The following is a 15,829-nucleotide window of genomic DNA, read 5'->3' on the forward strand; positions in this document are numbered from 1 at the left end:
GAAACAATTCAATAGTTATGCGTGAGAGAGCACAAGGGTCACATGAAGTTGTTATGTGTGCTGGCTGTAAGGGGTTTTACTCTGGACGAAGGGTTTATGAACACAAAAAGAAATGTAGTACTGAGCATGCTCTGTGTACTGGGGTTGTAAAATTTTATCCCGTGGCTCCCAATGCAAGTAAAGAAATAAAGGAGAATATTCTTGACAAATTTCGGAATGATGAAGTGGGAAATTTGTGTCGATCAGACAAAGCTATAGTATTGTTAGGAACAAAATTGTGGAGTAAAAGTTCAAAGAAGGAGAGAAAAGTTATAATGAGTGATTTACGCATCTTAGGAAATTTGATTTTAAAAACTAGGAAGAGAACAAATCAACCTTCTTTCTCTGGAGAGGACGTGGTGAAGCGTTGTAACTTTAATGAAATATCGCAAACCATTTCTGAAATGACTTTGAAAGAGGATGGGACATTGAAAGCAGGCTTGAAGCTTTCAATTGGATTTATATTGAAAAAGTTAATTAATTTCTTAAAAGGGGAATATATAATGCAAAACAAAATGGAAGAATCCGCAGAGATAGATTTGTTCAAAGCTGTCCTGGATTATAATTGGGATAGTATTTTTTTTACAGCCAGAGTTCAATGTGAAGCAAAGAGAACAAATTTGAGAAAACCCAAAGAGATGCCATTAGAGAATGATATAAAGAAGCTACGGCAATTTATTACTGAAGAGATGGTCCGTATTTGTGAGGATGATTATCAATTATTTGATTCACATATGTTTGTTAGGCTTCGCAATGTCATCGTAGCTAGGCTTACAATGTTTAATGCGAGGAGAGGCGGAGAACCCGCAAGGATGTTGTTAAAAGACTGGAATGATGCAGATTCAGGTGTATGGGTTGATCCCCAGCTTGTACAACATGTCACTGATCCTCTGGAAAAAGCGTTACTTGAGAAGTATAAGCTGGCCTATCAGTCTGGAAAGGGAAGCAAGATGTTGGTCCCTGTGTTGATACCCAATGACACAATTCAGCCTTTAAGGAAACTTGCACAGGAGCGTAAAGCTGTTGATATTTCAGACAACCCATTTCTTTTTCCAAATACAGGAATATCCAAAGATCATGTAAGTGGTTACATTGCCATCAAATATGTCACTTCCTTAGTAAAGGATTTAGAGAAACCCCAGTTGTTAATAGCTGATAAATTCAGGCACCGAGCTTCGACATTATTTGCCTTACTTGATGTCCCACAACACGAGAGAGATGTCTTCTATCGACATATGGGACACAGTGAATCAATCAATCAAAACATTTATCAGTGTCCACTTGCAATACGAGAAATAACAGAAGTTGGTCATTTTTTGGGTCAAATTGATAACTCAGCATCGGTTACTGGGGAAGGAAATTGTAACATTGAAACAAATGACTCTGTAGTGAATAGAGACTCAAATGCAAATTTTGGAACATCCATAGTAACAGCTGCAAATCAAGAAGAAATATTTGATGGTGAAGCAGGAGTGCCAAATCAGCTTACGTGTTCTTCAAAACAAACTGAACCCAAGAGGAATTCAAGCAAAAATCGGAGATACATGTCATGGTCAGATGAGGATACAGATAGAGTCAAGTCATATTTTAAAAACTTTGTCGAAGATGTTTCAGCACATGGTTCAAGGGGATCATTACCTAGAAAGTCTGAAATTATTCTGTTCTTAAAACACCACAGGGTATTTTCACAAAAAGGAATCCTGAAGGTACACTAATTAGTTTGGTGAAGACAAAGATTTTTAATGAAAGAAATAAATATAGAAGGGAAAGAGCGTTTCAATCGGTGTAATGACAATCATGAATTTGATTTGTATTACATTCATTGTATTGTATAGTGTTATTGACATATTTTGGGGGTTTACAAAAACGTTTTATCTTTATATAGTACAATCTGTTCATCATTGCAATATCCTTTTTTATATTATATGAACATTCATTTGCTCAGCTTGAGAGACAAATGCTTTGTAGAACCATAGCTGCCAACCGTTCTGTTAAAAACGGATTTGTTCCGTATTTGACTTCCTGAGTCCGTAAGTGCTTATTTTTAGTTCAAAATCCGTATTTTGTAATTTTTGACTAATTTTTGGTAAAAAAGCCATGTGAGCCTAATGAATTATTATTATTGATCCATTATTATTACTATTACTACTACTACTATTGTTGTTATTATTATTATCATTATTATTGGTGTCCAGTGAGAGCATAATCTCCATTTGTGTAGCTCTTTAATTTGAATTATGCCTCTATCATAAATGATTTTCAACAATTAAAAAAGTTCCATTCGTTTATATGACGCCTGTATTTTACTCAAACCTTTCATAATGTATTGGAGATTTGCATAGGATATGGATGTTAGCCTCGATATACTTTGAATATTCTAAGACAGTATTGATACTTTCACTATTTGTTACAAATATTATTTTAATTAAGAATAAAATTAAATCCACCTTTTTGATTGGAAGGTATTCAATAAGAAAATCAATTGCTTATATTGATTAAAGATGACAATGATTATTTCCCTTTATTAATTTATGAAATATATAAATTTAATCCCAAAAACATCTTCATCTGATTTTAATTTTTTTTTTTTCAAGCAAGCTTTTGTAACGGTTTAGGTTCAAGAAAAATAAGTATACTCCATTTTTAGGTGTGTTTATCTTGTCAAAGTAAAGAAGTAGGAATTCTCTAATATTTAGAGGTGCATTTTACTATAACTACTATTATAGTATACTACTTAAAGACCATTATGTTGCATGAAAGAAAACATATATGCAATCGTCTACTTTTTATCTGAACTCACCTAATTTTTACCCCAAAACGCCCTCTCAAGTGATGTACCAGGTTGGTAGTTATGCATTTCTAACCATCTTAAGTTATTTCATTTATTTTACAATTGTGCTTCTTGTGTATTGGTCCTTATCAAAGTTGAGGCAGTTGAATTCTTTCTTTATATTGTCCGTTCTGAATTTTGATCTCATTGTGGAAAGCTCCCATAGCGGGCAGGGAGGTACACACTGTGTCTTCTATCCCCTTATATCTGTTTTCCAACATGCTTTCAGTCTTTGTCTTGGAATGAGATTACTTGTTTTTTTCCTGGCCCTCGCCGGAGTCCTAGCTGGGAGGGAAGCAGTCAAATGCATTTTATTGTTTTGGGAGATGATATTTTTTTCCTTGTAAATCATCTCTCTGTTATGTATTATTACTATATTTGTTATTTTTTAATGTATAATGTAAGCATTTGAGTGTGTTCCTCTTTGTTGGATTTTGTTCTTGTGTCCGGATAAGACTTATAGGTGATCTCAAACTAAGTACATTGGTGATACGCTCTTGGAATCTACATCTGATCCCTATTTGTTCCCAGTTCCCCTATGTCTTACTTTCTCTTGGATGCTTCAACTGTAATTCTAGAACTTTTTACTATCCAATTTTCTTCCTTTTTACTGGCGCTGATATAACCTAAATGTGTTGCAAGCGCCGTAAAACCCTTAAAAACAAAACAACAATCATTGTGGAAAGTGTCATTTTAACGATTCAAATGTGCTGGTACTAAACCCGATAATTGAGCAACATTTGGACTAGCCTCTGTCATCTCAAACTTGTTAGTGTTAGTAATAGTAATTAAAAAGGCTGACTTTTATATGTTGCGATTCGATGAAGGGGGGGGGGGGGGGGGGCTTCGGCACACATCGCCCCTCATCCCGGGCCAAATGAGCGTTCCTTATTTTATTTTTGAAAAGTTGGCAGCTATGTAGAACTATCTGAAAGAATCAGATATGGCAGAATAAAAAGTCTTTCTACTAACCCTAACTTAATTGGCCAATGTAGCTTTATGTTCAGCATTTTCTAGATACCTAATGTAAAATTTCACTATTCTTTTTATGATAATTTTAAGAGTTGCAATCTTTAGAGGTGACTGTCAAGAAATGACACCTCTGTGCATTTAATTTCATTCTTTCTTTATCCCTCATCCTTAATCAGAATAATAATAATTAATAATGAAAAAAAATGCAGCAACGACAGCTTAGAACGGCATAAAGTGCTTAAGAATTATTTTTTTTGCATTAAACTTTATTCAAACGATTTTCAACACTTTTGCTTCACAGTTTATGCTTTTTAACAAATGCAATTAAGCAACTTACCAGCAACAACATATTGGTTTGTTATCATTTGAGGGTTTTCTCAGTAAAACTGTTTCTATCCTTTTATGTTGCACTGTACACATAGCAAACTTCATGCTTTTATTTGGTGACCAAAGACTTATGTGATACAGTGGATGAATGTTTGTGATGGCTTTTGGAACTGAAATAAACCTGCAATATGATTTGTAGACTTCTATCGTTATGTATCATTTTTCGGTCAAATGTAAATGTAATTTTACACGAGCTTGATGTATCATAAAACCCACAATGAGCTCAACGTGCAGCTGGTAGTACATTTATATGGACACGAACAACGTTGTTACAATTCAGTAACGTACTCCAATTAACACAAGTGAGACTGTAAATGAGACTTTTACAATGACTCTGCATCGCCACAAATATGGATTCGAACCCTGGCAACTCGGGCGTCAGACGAACTGTCTACCACGAAACCAAAGCAAGCATTGTGCAAGTTAAAGTGAATGAGATGTTGATTGAAGCCGTTCATTGTGTCCATCAGATCTGCTGTCCTATCCATCCAACTCCATTCACTGGGTGGGGTTCCCGACTTCCCATAATGGGCAGGGACGTACTCGTTGCGTCTTCTATCCCCCTATGTCTGTTTTCCAACTTGTTTTCTGTCTTTGTCTCGGGATGGGATTACTTGGTTTTGTCCAGGACCTGGCTGGGAGGGAAACAGTCAAATGTATAGTTCGAGTTTTGGGAGATTATATTTTTCCCTTGTAAATCATCTGTCTGTTATGCTCTTTATTGTTTTGTTTACATATTATTTATGCTTTGTAAACATTTGAGTGTATCCCTCTTTGTTGGGACCTGTGCTTGTGTCTGAATGAGACGTTTAGGTGATCTCAAACTAAGTACTTTGATAGTGGGCTCTTGGAATCTACTGTTTCCTATTTGAAACAAATCCCCTTTGCCTTACTTTTTCTTGGGTGCTCTAATTGTAGTTCCAGAACTTTTTACTATCCCATTTTCTTCCTTTTTACTGGCGCTGATATGACCTTAATGTGTTGCAAGCGCCGTAAAACCCTTAAAAACAAACAAAACAAACCAAGTCCATTCAGTGGTATACAACAACAACAAATAAACTCCTCTGCCTGGTCCCTTCTATCTCTGATCTTAACCTGGGTCGTCAGGTTTCTAAAGGGGTCGGGGACTGCAAAAACAATGGCGCACGGAGCAACTGGGAATATTTTTTGCCGTGTTTGAGTCCCAGGTTATTTCCCTGAGCGCCCCTTCTGAGGGATGGACCTTCCCAGGAGTTAGTAAATGCGTTGCTCGGCCACTTCACTCTACGCACACTGGGATAAGCTTCGACACTATGGCCATGAAGCTCTTAATCTTAAGGACTTACTTTATTTTAGACAATTTGGTGGTAGCTCACTTGAAAATGCACTCTTAGGTATACACATATATAAACATATACTGGGCTCCCTAAAAGGGTTTTTTAATGTGGTCTCCCTAAAAACATGTTTTTACCAAATGTCTCCTTAAAGCTACAGAAACACTTAGTAAAACATTAGGGGGACCGAGTAATTTTCTATATACCATTGTGATCATCAAGCATCAGAATTGTGTTCATAAATCATTGTAGGGAATCAAACTATACTCATTTGAACAAAGATTGAACAGTTTAATCAATTTGAACAAGACATATGCTTGGTCCTCCAATTGGTGCATTTCACAGTGGTCACCTTAATAGTGGATTGATACTTATATATATATTTATATATATATATATATATATATATATATATATATATATATATATATATATATTATATATTATATATATATATATATAATATATATATATATATATATATATATATTATATATTATATATATATTTATATATATATATATATATATATATTATATATATATATATATATATATATATATATTATATATATATATATATATATATATATATATATATATATATAATATATATATATATATATATATATATATATATATATATATATATATATATATATATATATTATATATATACATTATATGTATACATTGTCGCCATAGGTTCTCAACTTTGTGTTTATACATTTTTATGCATGCCACGTCTGTAAACGAATTTCCATTTCTTTGGAGGAATAAAGTATATATTGTTGTTATTATTATTATTATTATTACTATTATTATTATTATTATTATTATTATTATTATTATTATTATTATTATTATTATTATTATTATCATTATTATTATTATTATTATTATTATTATTCAGAGTATGTATTTGAATGTCTAGTGCGTATTTATTTATTTTTTTGGGGAGCTATATTTGTGCATCCTGACGATCTAGTGGTATGGCACTTAGCTCGCAGCCATTTGGTAGAGGATTGAAATCTCACTGTGAGTGGCACAATATTGAGTCTTTGGAAAAGCTCATTACTTACATCTTACCGCAATGTTGTTTCAATCAGAAAGAAATTATGATAGTGTCTTGAAAGCTGCAAGTCTCATAAAAATTGGCAGTGTTGCTTTTAGCATGGGACCCCATGTACATTTGCTGGATATTGTTATATAAAAGCTCACGTTTTATAAAAGTTTTATTAATTACTTTTTCAGCCTGACGCAGGAAGTCATTATACAGCCTGGTCTTCAATGGGTACCCTAATCAAGAGGATGTTGATTATAAAGATTGGTAGTCCTGCAAAGTAAGATTCCTTACTACAGATTGACTGATGGGATATAGTTGACATGACATTATTTATTTGGACTGTCAATAACTTTTTGGGTATAATATATGGCTCCAATGAAGAATTTAATTATTTATTTGCTTTTTTTTTTTATGCCCTATATTTTTTTCATTTCTTCTTTTTTTTGCATGTCTCCATTCAAACTCGTATTTGATTTATTATTTGCCATTGAACGTGAAACTTGGAGACTGTAATATTAAATTCTCCCTTATGCTTTCAAAGATTTTCTTTTGATGGACGTTTTTATGAAAATGAATGAGTCAAAAACAGAAGTGATGATTGTGGGAAATAGAGGGCAGTTGAAGGGGAATGATGGTCTTGAGGTGTTGATTGGGGGTGAAAAGATCAAAGTTTCAAAGACTGTGAAAAATTTGGGTGTCTATTTTGATTCAGAAATGAGAATGTCAGCTCACATTTCTGCTCTTTGTAAATCTTTATACTTTCAATTGAAGAAAATCAGTTCGATCCGTCAGTATATTGCAATTGGAACATGTAAAACATTGGTTGTTTCCCTCATTTTTTCGAAACTAGATTATTGTAACTCCCTGCTTGTCAACTTGCCTCAGGCTTCTATTAAACAATTACAACTACTGCAAAACAGTGCAGCAAGATTAGTTTTTGGCAAAAAAAATTTGATCATGCAACCCCTTTGTTGGCCTCTCTCCACTGGTTGCCCATTGAAAAGCGCACATATTACAAAGCAGCGTGTCTTGTTTATAAGTGTTTGACTGGTATAGCACCGGCATATCTCACAGATCACGTGGTCATGTGTAAATTTGAAAATTACACTTTAAGATCATGTGATGACCAAACGAAAATTTCGGAAAAAAGATCAAGAACAAAATTTGGTGATAGATCGTTTGCTTGTTTCGGCCCGAAGATTTGGAATGAACTACCACGTGGTCTGAGGGAGTGCAAGTCTTTACTTACCTTTAAAAAAAGAATCTTAAGACGCATTTTTACTGTATTTGTTTTTATTGACTCTATGAATCCTTGATTTGGCTATGAATTATTATTATTATTTTATTTTTTTCACTTAAAATTGATATTTATATTGTAAAGTGCCCAGAGCTTGTGTTTTACACGAGAATGAACGCTATATAAATGTGTATTATTATTATTATTTTAAATTATTTTTTTTTTGGGGGGGGGGGGGTATTTGGATTACCGTGTTGTGATGAAAAGATTGCTTTATTTTACATCCTATATCTTTGGTATTTATGCCTGATATTGTTTGACACATGAAGAGGCGGATCTGGGATGTGAGATCTTTAGATGGAAGTTTTATTATTATTTTTGGGTTTTTTAATTTTAAAAAATTTGTTTGTGCTTAGATTGCCATAATTTGATGAAAACATTGCTTTATTTTACATTATATATCTTCGTTATTTATGCCAGATATCATTTGACACAACAAGGGGCAGATCTAGGAGAACGTCTTGAAAATGCTGAGAAAGATGAAGATAATTCTCAGACTACAGCTATGTACAAAGACAGTCGATGTGATGAAAACACGATTATTGATTCAAGTTCCCCAATAAAATCATCAGCAACAACAACAACACTAATAGCAGCACCATCGGCAGCAACACCAAGTTTAGACCATCTTGACCACTTAAACTTGTCTGCAGAAGAGAAAGCATTTATTTTAGAAGGAATCGCACAGGATGCAAATCCAGCATCTAATGTTCAACCTTTTCGTTTGGAGAAAAATTTAATTGATGATCCTGTTTATGTTCTTAGCGATGATGATGATGATCAAATTAATTTTAATCCACCCGAAACATCAACTGATTCACATCGGATTAATTTTAGTCCACCCAAAACATCGAAAATACATTCCTTATCACCTTCATTGTCACCGCCATCTTCCCCTGAAACTCGAACCACTAATGTACTTAAAAATTTCGAAGATAAGTTTGAAAATAGTGTAAATGATTCTGTTTGTGTCATGGACTATGATGATGATGATGATTCTGTTGATTTAAATACTCCAGGGGATGATCAAACTCCTCCAGCACGTCTCAGACTCCCATCACTATCCCCAGTGCCTTCTATTTCTGAGTCAGAATCTCATAATCATCAATTCAAGTTATGGAATACTAAAGACCAACATAAATCATCATATATTTCAACAGAGAAATTGCTCACAGATTCAAACAGACATGATAATGGTGTGATAGAGATTAATGATGATGAAGAGAACGATGATAATAGTAACTTTAGAGAGAACATTTTTAAAGAAAGTAAATCTGACCATGTTCACTGTTCACTTTCTCAAACTTCTGAATCCTCAGAAGGTCGGAAAAGAAAAAATATCTTTAGTAATGTTGACCATTTATCTTCTCAAAAGTATCACAGTGATGATGATGACGATGATCTCCCAGATTTAGATATCTGTGTACCTTTGTCTAAAAGACTTTTCAACAAAGGAGCTGTTTCATCTCAACTTTTAAGTCATTTCAGCACAGACCATATAAACACCGATTCAAATAAAGTGAATTCCACTGTCCCAGAAAAATCAAACAAATTACCAACAAAATCACATGCTAGTCATGACAACGATGTTGTAGTCTTGGAGGATGATGATTCTGAACCTGAGTTAAATGTGCCATTCACATCTATAACACCTAAGGTTAAAACTGCTGATAACATTTCAAAATGAACACCAAGTATGATAACATCAAGGCAGCATTGCCCACAACTAGTGAATGTGTAAATGGTCCCAAAGGAATGGATGTTCTTCCTGAAGATCATCCCACTCCAGAGTTTACTCTCCTGCCTGGTAGTTATGAGATTGTGCTATGCATCGATAACAGAGAGTTTTATGGCAGGTTTGTATGAATATTTTACTGGGAATCAAAGTCTTGGTCTATTTTTTGGTTTATTAAATATAATTGTTTCTCTCATAATGAAAGTGGAAACTGTTTTATTGGCATTTCTTTTGAAGTCAAACAGCCCTTTTGGCACATTTGGTCTTATCAGTCTGAAATTGAAATCTATAAATCATCATTACTTTGTTCATTTTTATTTATTATTGATTTATAAAAGGAATTTAAGGATGTTTAACAGAGAAAAATGGAAGTAACTTGATAACAGTTTTGCTGCAATTTGCGTATAAATTATAAGAAACGTTTTGATATTGAAAAATGGAATTGGGCTTTTGTATTCCTTGTCTCTCTTCTTCTTTCAAATTTATAACAAAGGAAACTGTTAAAATGTTTTTCTCATGACATTTTTTTTCAGCAAAAGCAACAGTAAGACCCTTCTTCCAGATCTCATTCAGAGGGGTATTAATTGTGACCTGAGACTGCTACATATTGGAGACATTCTTTGGGTGGCGAGAGAAAAAGGAAATCCAAATGAGGGAGTCTCTAGGTAATTGGTTTTATACACAGGACATGGAAATCATATAACAGTGCTGATGGTTTTCCTCGGATCCACGGAAATCCGCGATTTTGGAGTCCAGAGGAGGAATTTTCTCCTTTTAAAAATTACATTTTCTCGAAACAATGTGCTAACAATGAGAGAGTTGATGTGTGGTGGAACACACAGGTGCAGTTTCCCACTCTCCAGAAGTTAGCTAGAGTATCAATGATAGTTTATCATCTCAATTGCTGTAACAGTGTGGTTTAGTGCAGTAAAAATGGGGCTTAAAGGCAACCGTTCAACATTTTCCTACTTTTTCACTTTTTGTCACCATCAGCACTGATATAACTAGTACACAACACAATGTATAATTTGTATATTTTTTACTTAATCTTCAGAGCCATTAAACCCATGGAGTCAGAGTTTATCCTGGTATCTGTAGCGTGAAACGAACAATAGCAACAATTGCTTGCTACCCTTTGGATTGTACACTAGTCTATCGTAATCAGATGTAACAGATCTAGCTACCCAATTAATACTGGGAGGACAGGGGGTCAAAAAAAAATCTTAACTACACCTGAGATTGATCCCAATCCATTGCATGTGAAGCGAGTGCTCTACCAACTGAGCTATCGGGACCCCGTTGAAAATAGAACTCATTAAAAATTGTCAGAATTTTTAAATTGGAGGGTTTTAAAAAAATGTTTGTTTTTTTGTTTTTTTCACTAGTATATTTTACTTTTTATTTATCTTCTATTTAAAAAATCTTTATTAGTTTAATAGACACTTAGATAACCACGCCTCTCTGACAATCGTCATAATGTAAACATAGCAAACTACACATGCTTTACTCTCAATTGTATGTGTCTAAGTAAAATACCCACTGTTCTACTGCTTGATCACTGGAACCAACATAGAAAACTGCATGCGAACTTAAACATTTATAATACGATCGAGAAAATTGTGTGAAAACTAGTCACCCATTTGGGGGTATAAAAATAATAATGTTCAGAGAGAGGTCGATTTCAGTCATGTTATTGTTTATATAAACAAATAACTATGTTTGTCTGACACATGTGAAGGTGTTTCACAAATTCCATGTTTTGATTGGTCAAAAATCTACTGGTTAATATTCAAATCTCAGTTTAAATTTCCAATGTCTTGTTCACCTTAATTTTATACCAGTTTGAGGCAATAAGTCTCATTAACAATTATTTCCCATCTTTTATCTAGGTACAAAACATAAACCTAACCAGATTTTCATCAATAAATGAACAATAAATTCAGTATTTAACACATATTTATGTGTTAGGAACCCAGATCTCAAACTTGTGATGTTTTGGATTTCTGGATCTGTTTTTCACCACTTTCATTGGAATAATCAATTTTGTCGTCTTCTTTTTTTTTAAATTGTTTTTTCTTTTATTTATTTATTTATTTATTTATTTATTTATTTATTTATTTATTTATTTATCGTTTTTGTTTATTTTTTAGCTTTGTTATGGTTAGGGGTTTGTGGGCCTTCAATGTTTACAACCAATCTATCAATGGCTTCAATGTAATTTCAGGCTTGATGAATTAATATAGTATTGGCATATTAAAGCCATTCGGCGAATGAACTATTTAGATAGCATAGATAACTATTTAATGTTCATTTGAATTGTATGTTCATTACATTTTAGACATTTTGCTTTTTGTATTATTTTAGATGACATGGACTAGTGTTAGCATTTTGCTAGACAAGTATGAAGAGAATTGTTTTACCCAGTTAAATAGAATATCTTGATGAAATCACATATTTTGTTTTTTTTTTATCACTACATTTATCAATGTTTAGTCGTTGGAAAATAAAAACCCAACAAGACTAATGTGAACATTTCTTTTTATTATTTTTAGTCTCGGCAGGAAGGAGCTTGTTTTAAACTTTGCAATTGAAAGAAAGAGAATGGATGATCTAGTGAGCAGCATTACTGGAGGAAGATTGAAAGAGCAAAAGGTATGGCATTATTCATAAAAAGCTAATGCAAAGTAATAATTTCAAACTGTTGAGGGAAATTTTTCTGTGAGTGATGAGAACCACTCTGGTTCACCAAGCTCACGAGCTTGGAGGAGGTGACTTGCTCAAGGCCTCACTGTGCAGCAGGTGTGTCATACACAAAAGTTCCACAGTTACCAAGCAAAGACCAGATCATTTTTTAAAAGCCATTGAAAAAAATATTGATTATTATAATAATAATAAGAAGAAGAAGATGGAAATCAAGGCTGTTTTTTGTAAATAATTGAAAAAATATTGTTGAGAATAAGGATCGTGTTAATCAGAAAAGGGTGAAGGAGAAGAGGCAGGACTGAACATATCCTTTGAAAAAATTGATAATTGCTTTTGCATTATCATGGAATTCAATCGGTTTATGTATTCAAATGAAAAGTTCCAATGACATTTTTTAGTATTTTTGGCACAAACAATTTTACACTGCAGACATACATGAAAGATACAGATATGAAATATCACTTTCATATCCTTATAAGATTTACAAAACTCTCCCAAAGACATGCAATCGCTACCAGTATACCAAAAACACTCTCCTAACTTTACTTAAATACTCCACGGTATTTTGTTTTCTCCATTTTTTTTGAAAAATAAAAGAAAATCACTCATTTATTTTTCAGTTTCGACTCAAGCATTGTGGTGTATCAGAGTTAATCATCTTGATTGAAGAGTATGGCTCAATTCAAAATTTTAGCATATCAGAGGATCGCATCAAGCAGAGCATTGTCAATTCTCAGGTAATTTAAAGATCATTGACCATAATGTGAATCATCACTCAAGAATCAAGAAATACATCAAACGTGATGAATTAGACACTGGAATTTTTTTTTTAAAGGTATAATTAACTGGTGGCATAACGTATTTTAAAATGTCAATATTAAAATGTGATGGCCTCAAGTCAAAGTGAATACTAAGCTGCTAGAAGTTGTTGACTGTAAAAAGTTATGAACAATAATGAAAATAACAGCTTCAAAAAAGTAATTGACTTTGTATTTGTCGGCTACACCTGTCAATTACTTTTCTGTCATCTGTCTGAGTTTAAAATTATGTATTAACGTTTCTACTGTTTTTATTATTGGCTGAGGAAGGGTTTTTAGTCGGAAACGTTCTATGTTTGGTATGTTGCTCTTCTTCTTAAAGCTATTGTATTCATTTTTGTACATTACTAAAAACTAAGATGTACTTTTAAAGATGTAATGAAATTTTGTGCTAATAGCTAAGGGTGGTCATAATTTGTGAAATCCATCTCATTAATAATTTCAAAACCTTAAACATCATTGGGGGAAGAAATTTAGAAAAATAAGAAGTTTTTTTACTTTCACATTCTGTTAAATTCAAAACATCAATAAGACTGTTAGGAAAATTCTTTTTAATTTAATTGAAATATTTAAAAAACCAGATTAAATCATATAGTGTCAAAGAAAAGCATTTTTATCAATATCAACAGTTGAAAGATCAACAGCAATTATTTCGGGTTATAGTCTCCTCACAATTATACTTAAAGAAATTTTGAATATACTTCATGTTATTTATTGTTTAACAGATTCTCGATGGATTCAAAGTGAAAAGATGTGGAAGTTCTAAAGAAGCTGTGTTGTACTTATCCATGATGACAAGATCCATCCAAAAGTACTATGGTGTAAGGTCTTGATCCTAGCTTATCATCTATTTGTATAAGTATTAAATTTTATAGGAGATGTTTGTTGAAAAAGAAACATGTCAAAACACACAAGGATTAATTATTTTCCAGCAAAGAATTGAATTAGACAGCGACCAGAGCAGATACTAACACCTGGTGTATTGTGGTATTATGTTGATATTGTGACACATTTTGGTTTCTGTTTCACAAGACTTAAAATGTTGAAACGTATAAACCACAGTGCTGGCTTTTTATTGAATATGTACAATTCAAATCGAATAAAATTTCATTTTAGATAAAAATTAATCATCAGGCACATTATGCCATTGTTAAAAATTAATTTATTTAAAAAAAATTATTTTTGACCACATAATGATTAATAGGACTTGCGAAGATATGAAGAAAAAAACCCCAGATGTTTACATTTGCTAAAAGTCTTAGGCTAATTTAATTTTTTGATAAGTGATGATTAAGAAAGAAAACCCGTGGAAAACAAATAAAAAATAACAACATAATAAGTCCAATAAAAAGAGTAAGTTTCAATTAAATGAATGTTTTTCATCATTCCATAACAACAATCATTGTTACGCTTTCTTAAATTTTCATTATTGAAATAATACTCTAATACTTAGTTTTGTTGGGTGTCATAGTCTATGCTCATGTCATTTGATAACTTAATGATTTGACTTGAAGTAAATTTGCAAGCAACTTTGTATATATTATATTATTCATCTGGTTAACCCTTATTCACTAGTCCAAATTCAGATCGCCTATTCCTGCAATTGCCATTAAACACAAATGTGTTTTTCTCCAATTATTCTCATTTTATTATTACTATTTACTGGCAACGATTCTTTTGTAATACAATGTCATCATGATATGGTAATGATTGTGTGTTCTATTTAATTTACATTTATTGGTCTGGGTGGCACAGCAGTATGGTCTTTGCTTTGTACCCAAAAGGTACTTAGTTCCACCCTTTCCTATCCTAGCTCATTTTGCGACACTGCACTGCAGCAGACACCTGAGATATTCCAGTCTTCCCTTAGAATAGACCTTAAAGACACATTTCCCGGTGGTGATAAGTAAATTATTTTTATTTATTAATGCGGAAGTTTTGTATTTATGAAGATGAATACCTCATCCTTATTTTTGTATGATTATATTTTCAGAACAAAACATTGCATGCAGCATCCCACGATCATGTGAAATTGAGAGCAGCAAAGGCAACAGTCAGGGACCAGGAATATTACCTGATGCCATTTCAAACATTCAATGAAACATCAATTAAACACAAGGTTTGTACTCTTAGAAATAAGTATAAGGAGAATATTTTGCATTTAATAAATATTGTAAAGAAATTAAATGTTCTAAATGGGGTTGAGTAAGACATGTTTTTGTCAATGGATTGTTTTCGTTTTCTTGCATCCTGATTTCATTATTGGACTTTTTATTACAGGAATAATTTGTTCTTTATAGATATAATTATTTTACATCTACTTTTGTGAACTAGTCAATATAGCTTGGATTTGTTTTAAACATGCGTAAAGTTTTCTACATTCTGAAGAATTGTTTTAAGACGTTCAGGACAAAGTGACATAGTAGAAAATTGACTGCAATGGTATACAAACATTCACCACATTTGATGAATCCATTATCTGATTGGGACCTTGATAGAAAAAGAACAACTGATCTAAATACACTTCAGAACGGTTATTTTGAAAGCCCTTAAACCAGAACGTTCGACAAATGGATGATGCCAAGTCTGCAAAGATAGATCATCATCAAGCCCTACTGCAACCTCCTCGTGGTGTCGAACGGTAACAGGTCAAGCTGGCCAACTGCAGAG

General features: G+C 32.9%; 1 protein-coding gene across 1 annotated transcript; it reads left to right on the plus strand.

Moving 5' to 3' along the window:
• Window positions 1-9,547: 9,547 nt before the first annotated feature.
• On the plus strand, window positions 9,548-15,298 carry LOC144962096 (structure-specific endonuclease subunit MUS81-like; the record flags this gene model as incomplete). The annotated part of the gene is made up of 6 exons (XM_078895058.1): window positions 9,548-9,759; window positions 10,172-10,303; window positions 12,191-12,290; window positions 12,962-13,078; window positions 13,885-13,980; window positions 15,153-15,298. Coding segments are annotated over exons 1-6 (764 nt in total), but the record flags the coding sequence as incomplete, so codon positions are not given.
• Between the last annotated feature and the right edge of the window lie 531 nt (window positions 15,299-15,829).

Source organism: Berghia stephanieae, unplaced genomic scaffold (assembly GCF_034508935.2).
Source record: "Berghia stephanieae isolate SIO BIC M18660-M18661 unplaced genomic scaffold, UCSD_Bste_1.3 scaffold598, whole genome shotgun sequence".
Taxonomy (NCBI): domain Eukaryota; kingdom Metazoa; phylum Mollusca; class Gastropoda; order Nudibranchia; family Aeolidiidae; genus Berghia; species Berghia stephanieae.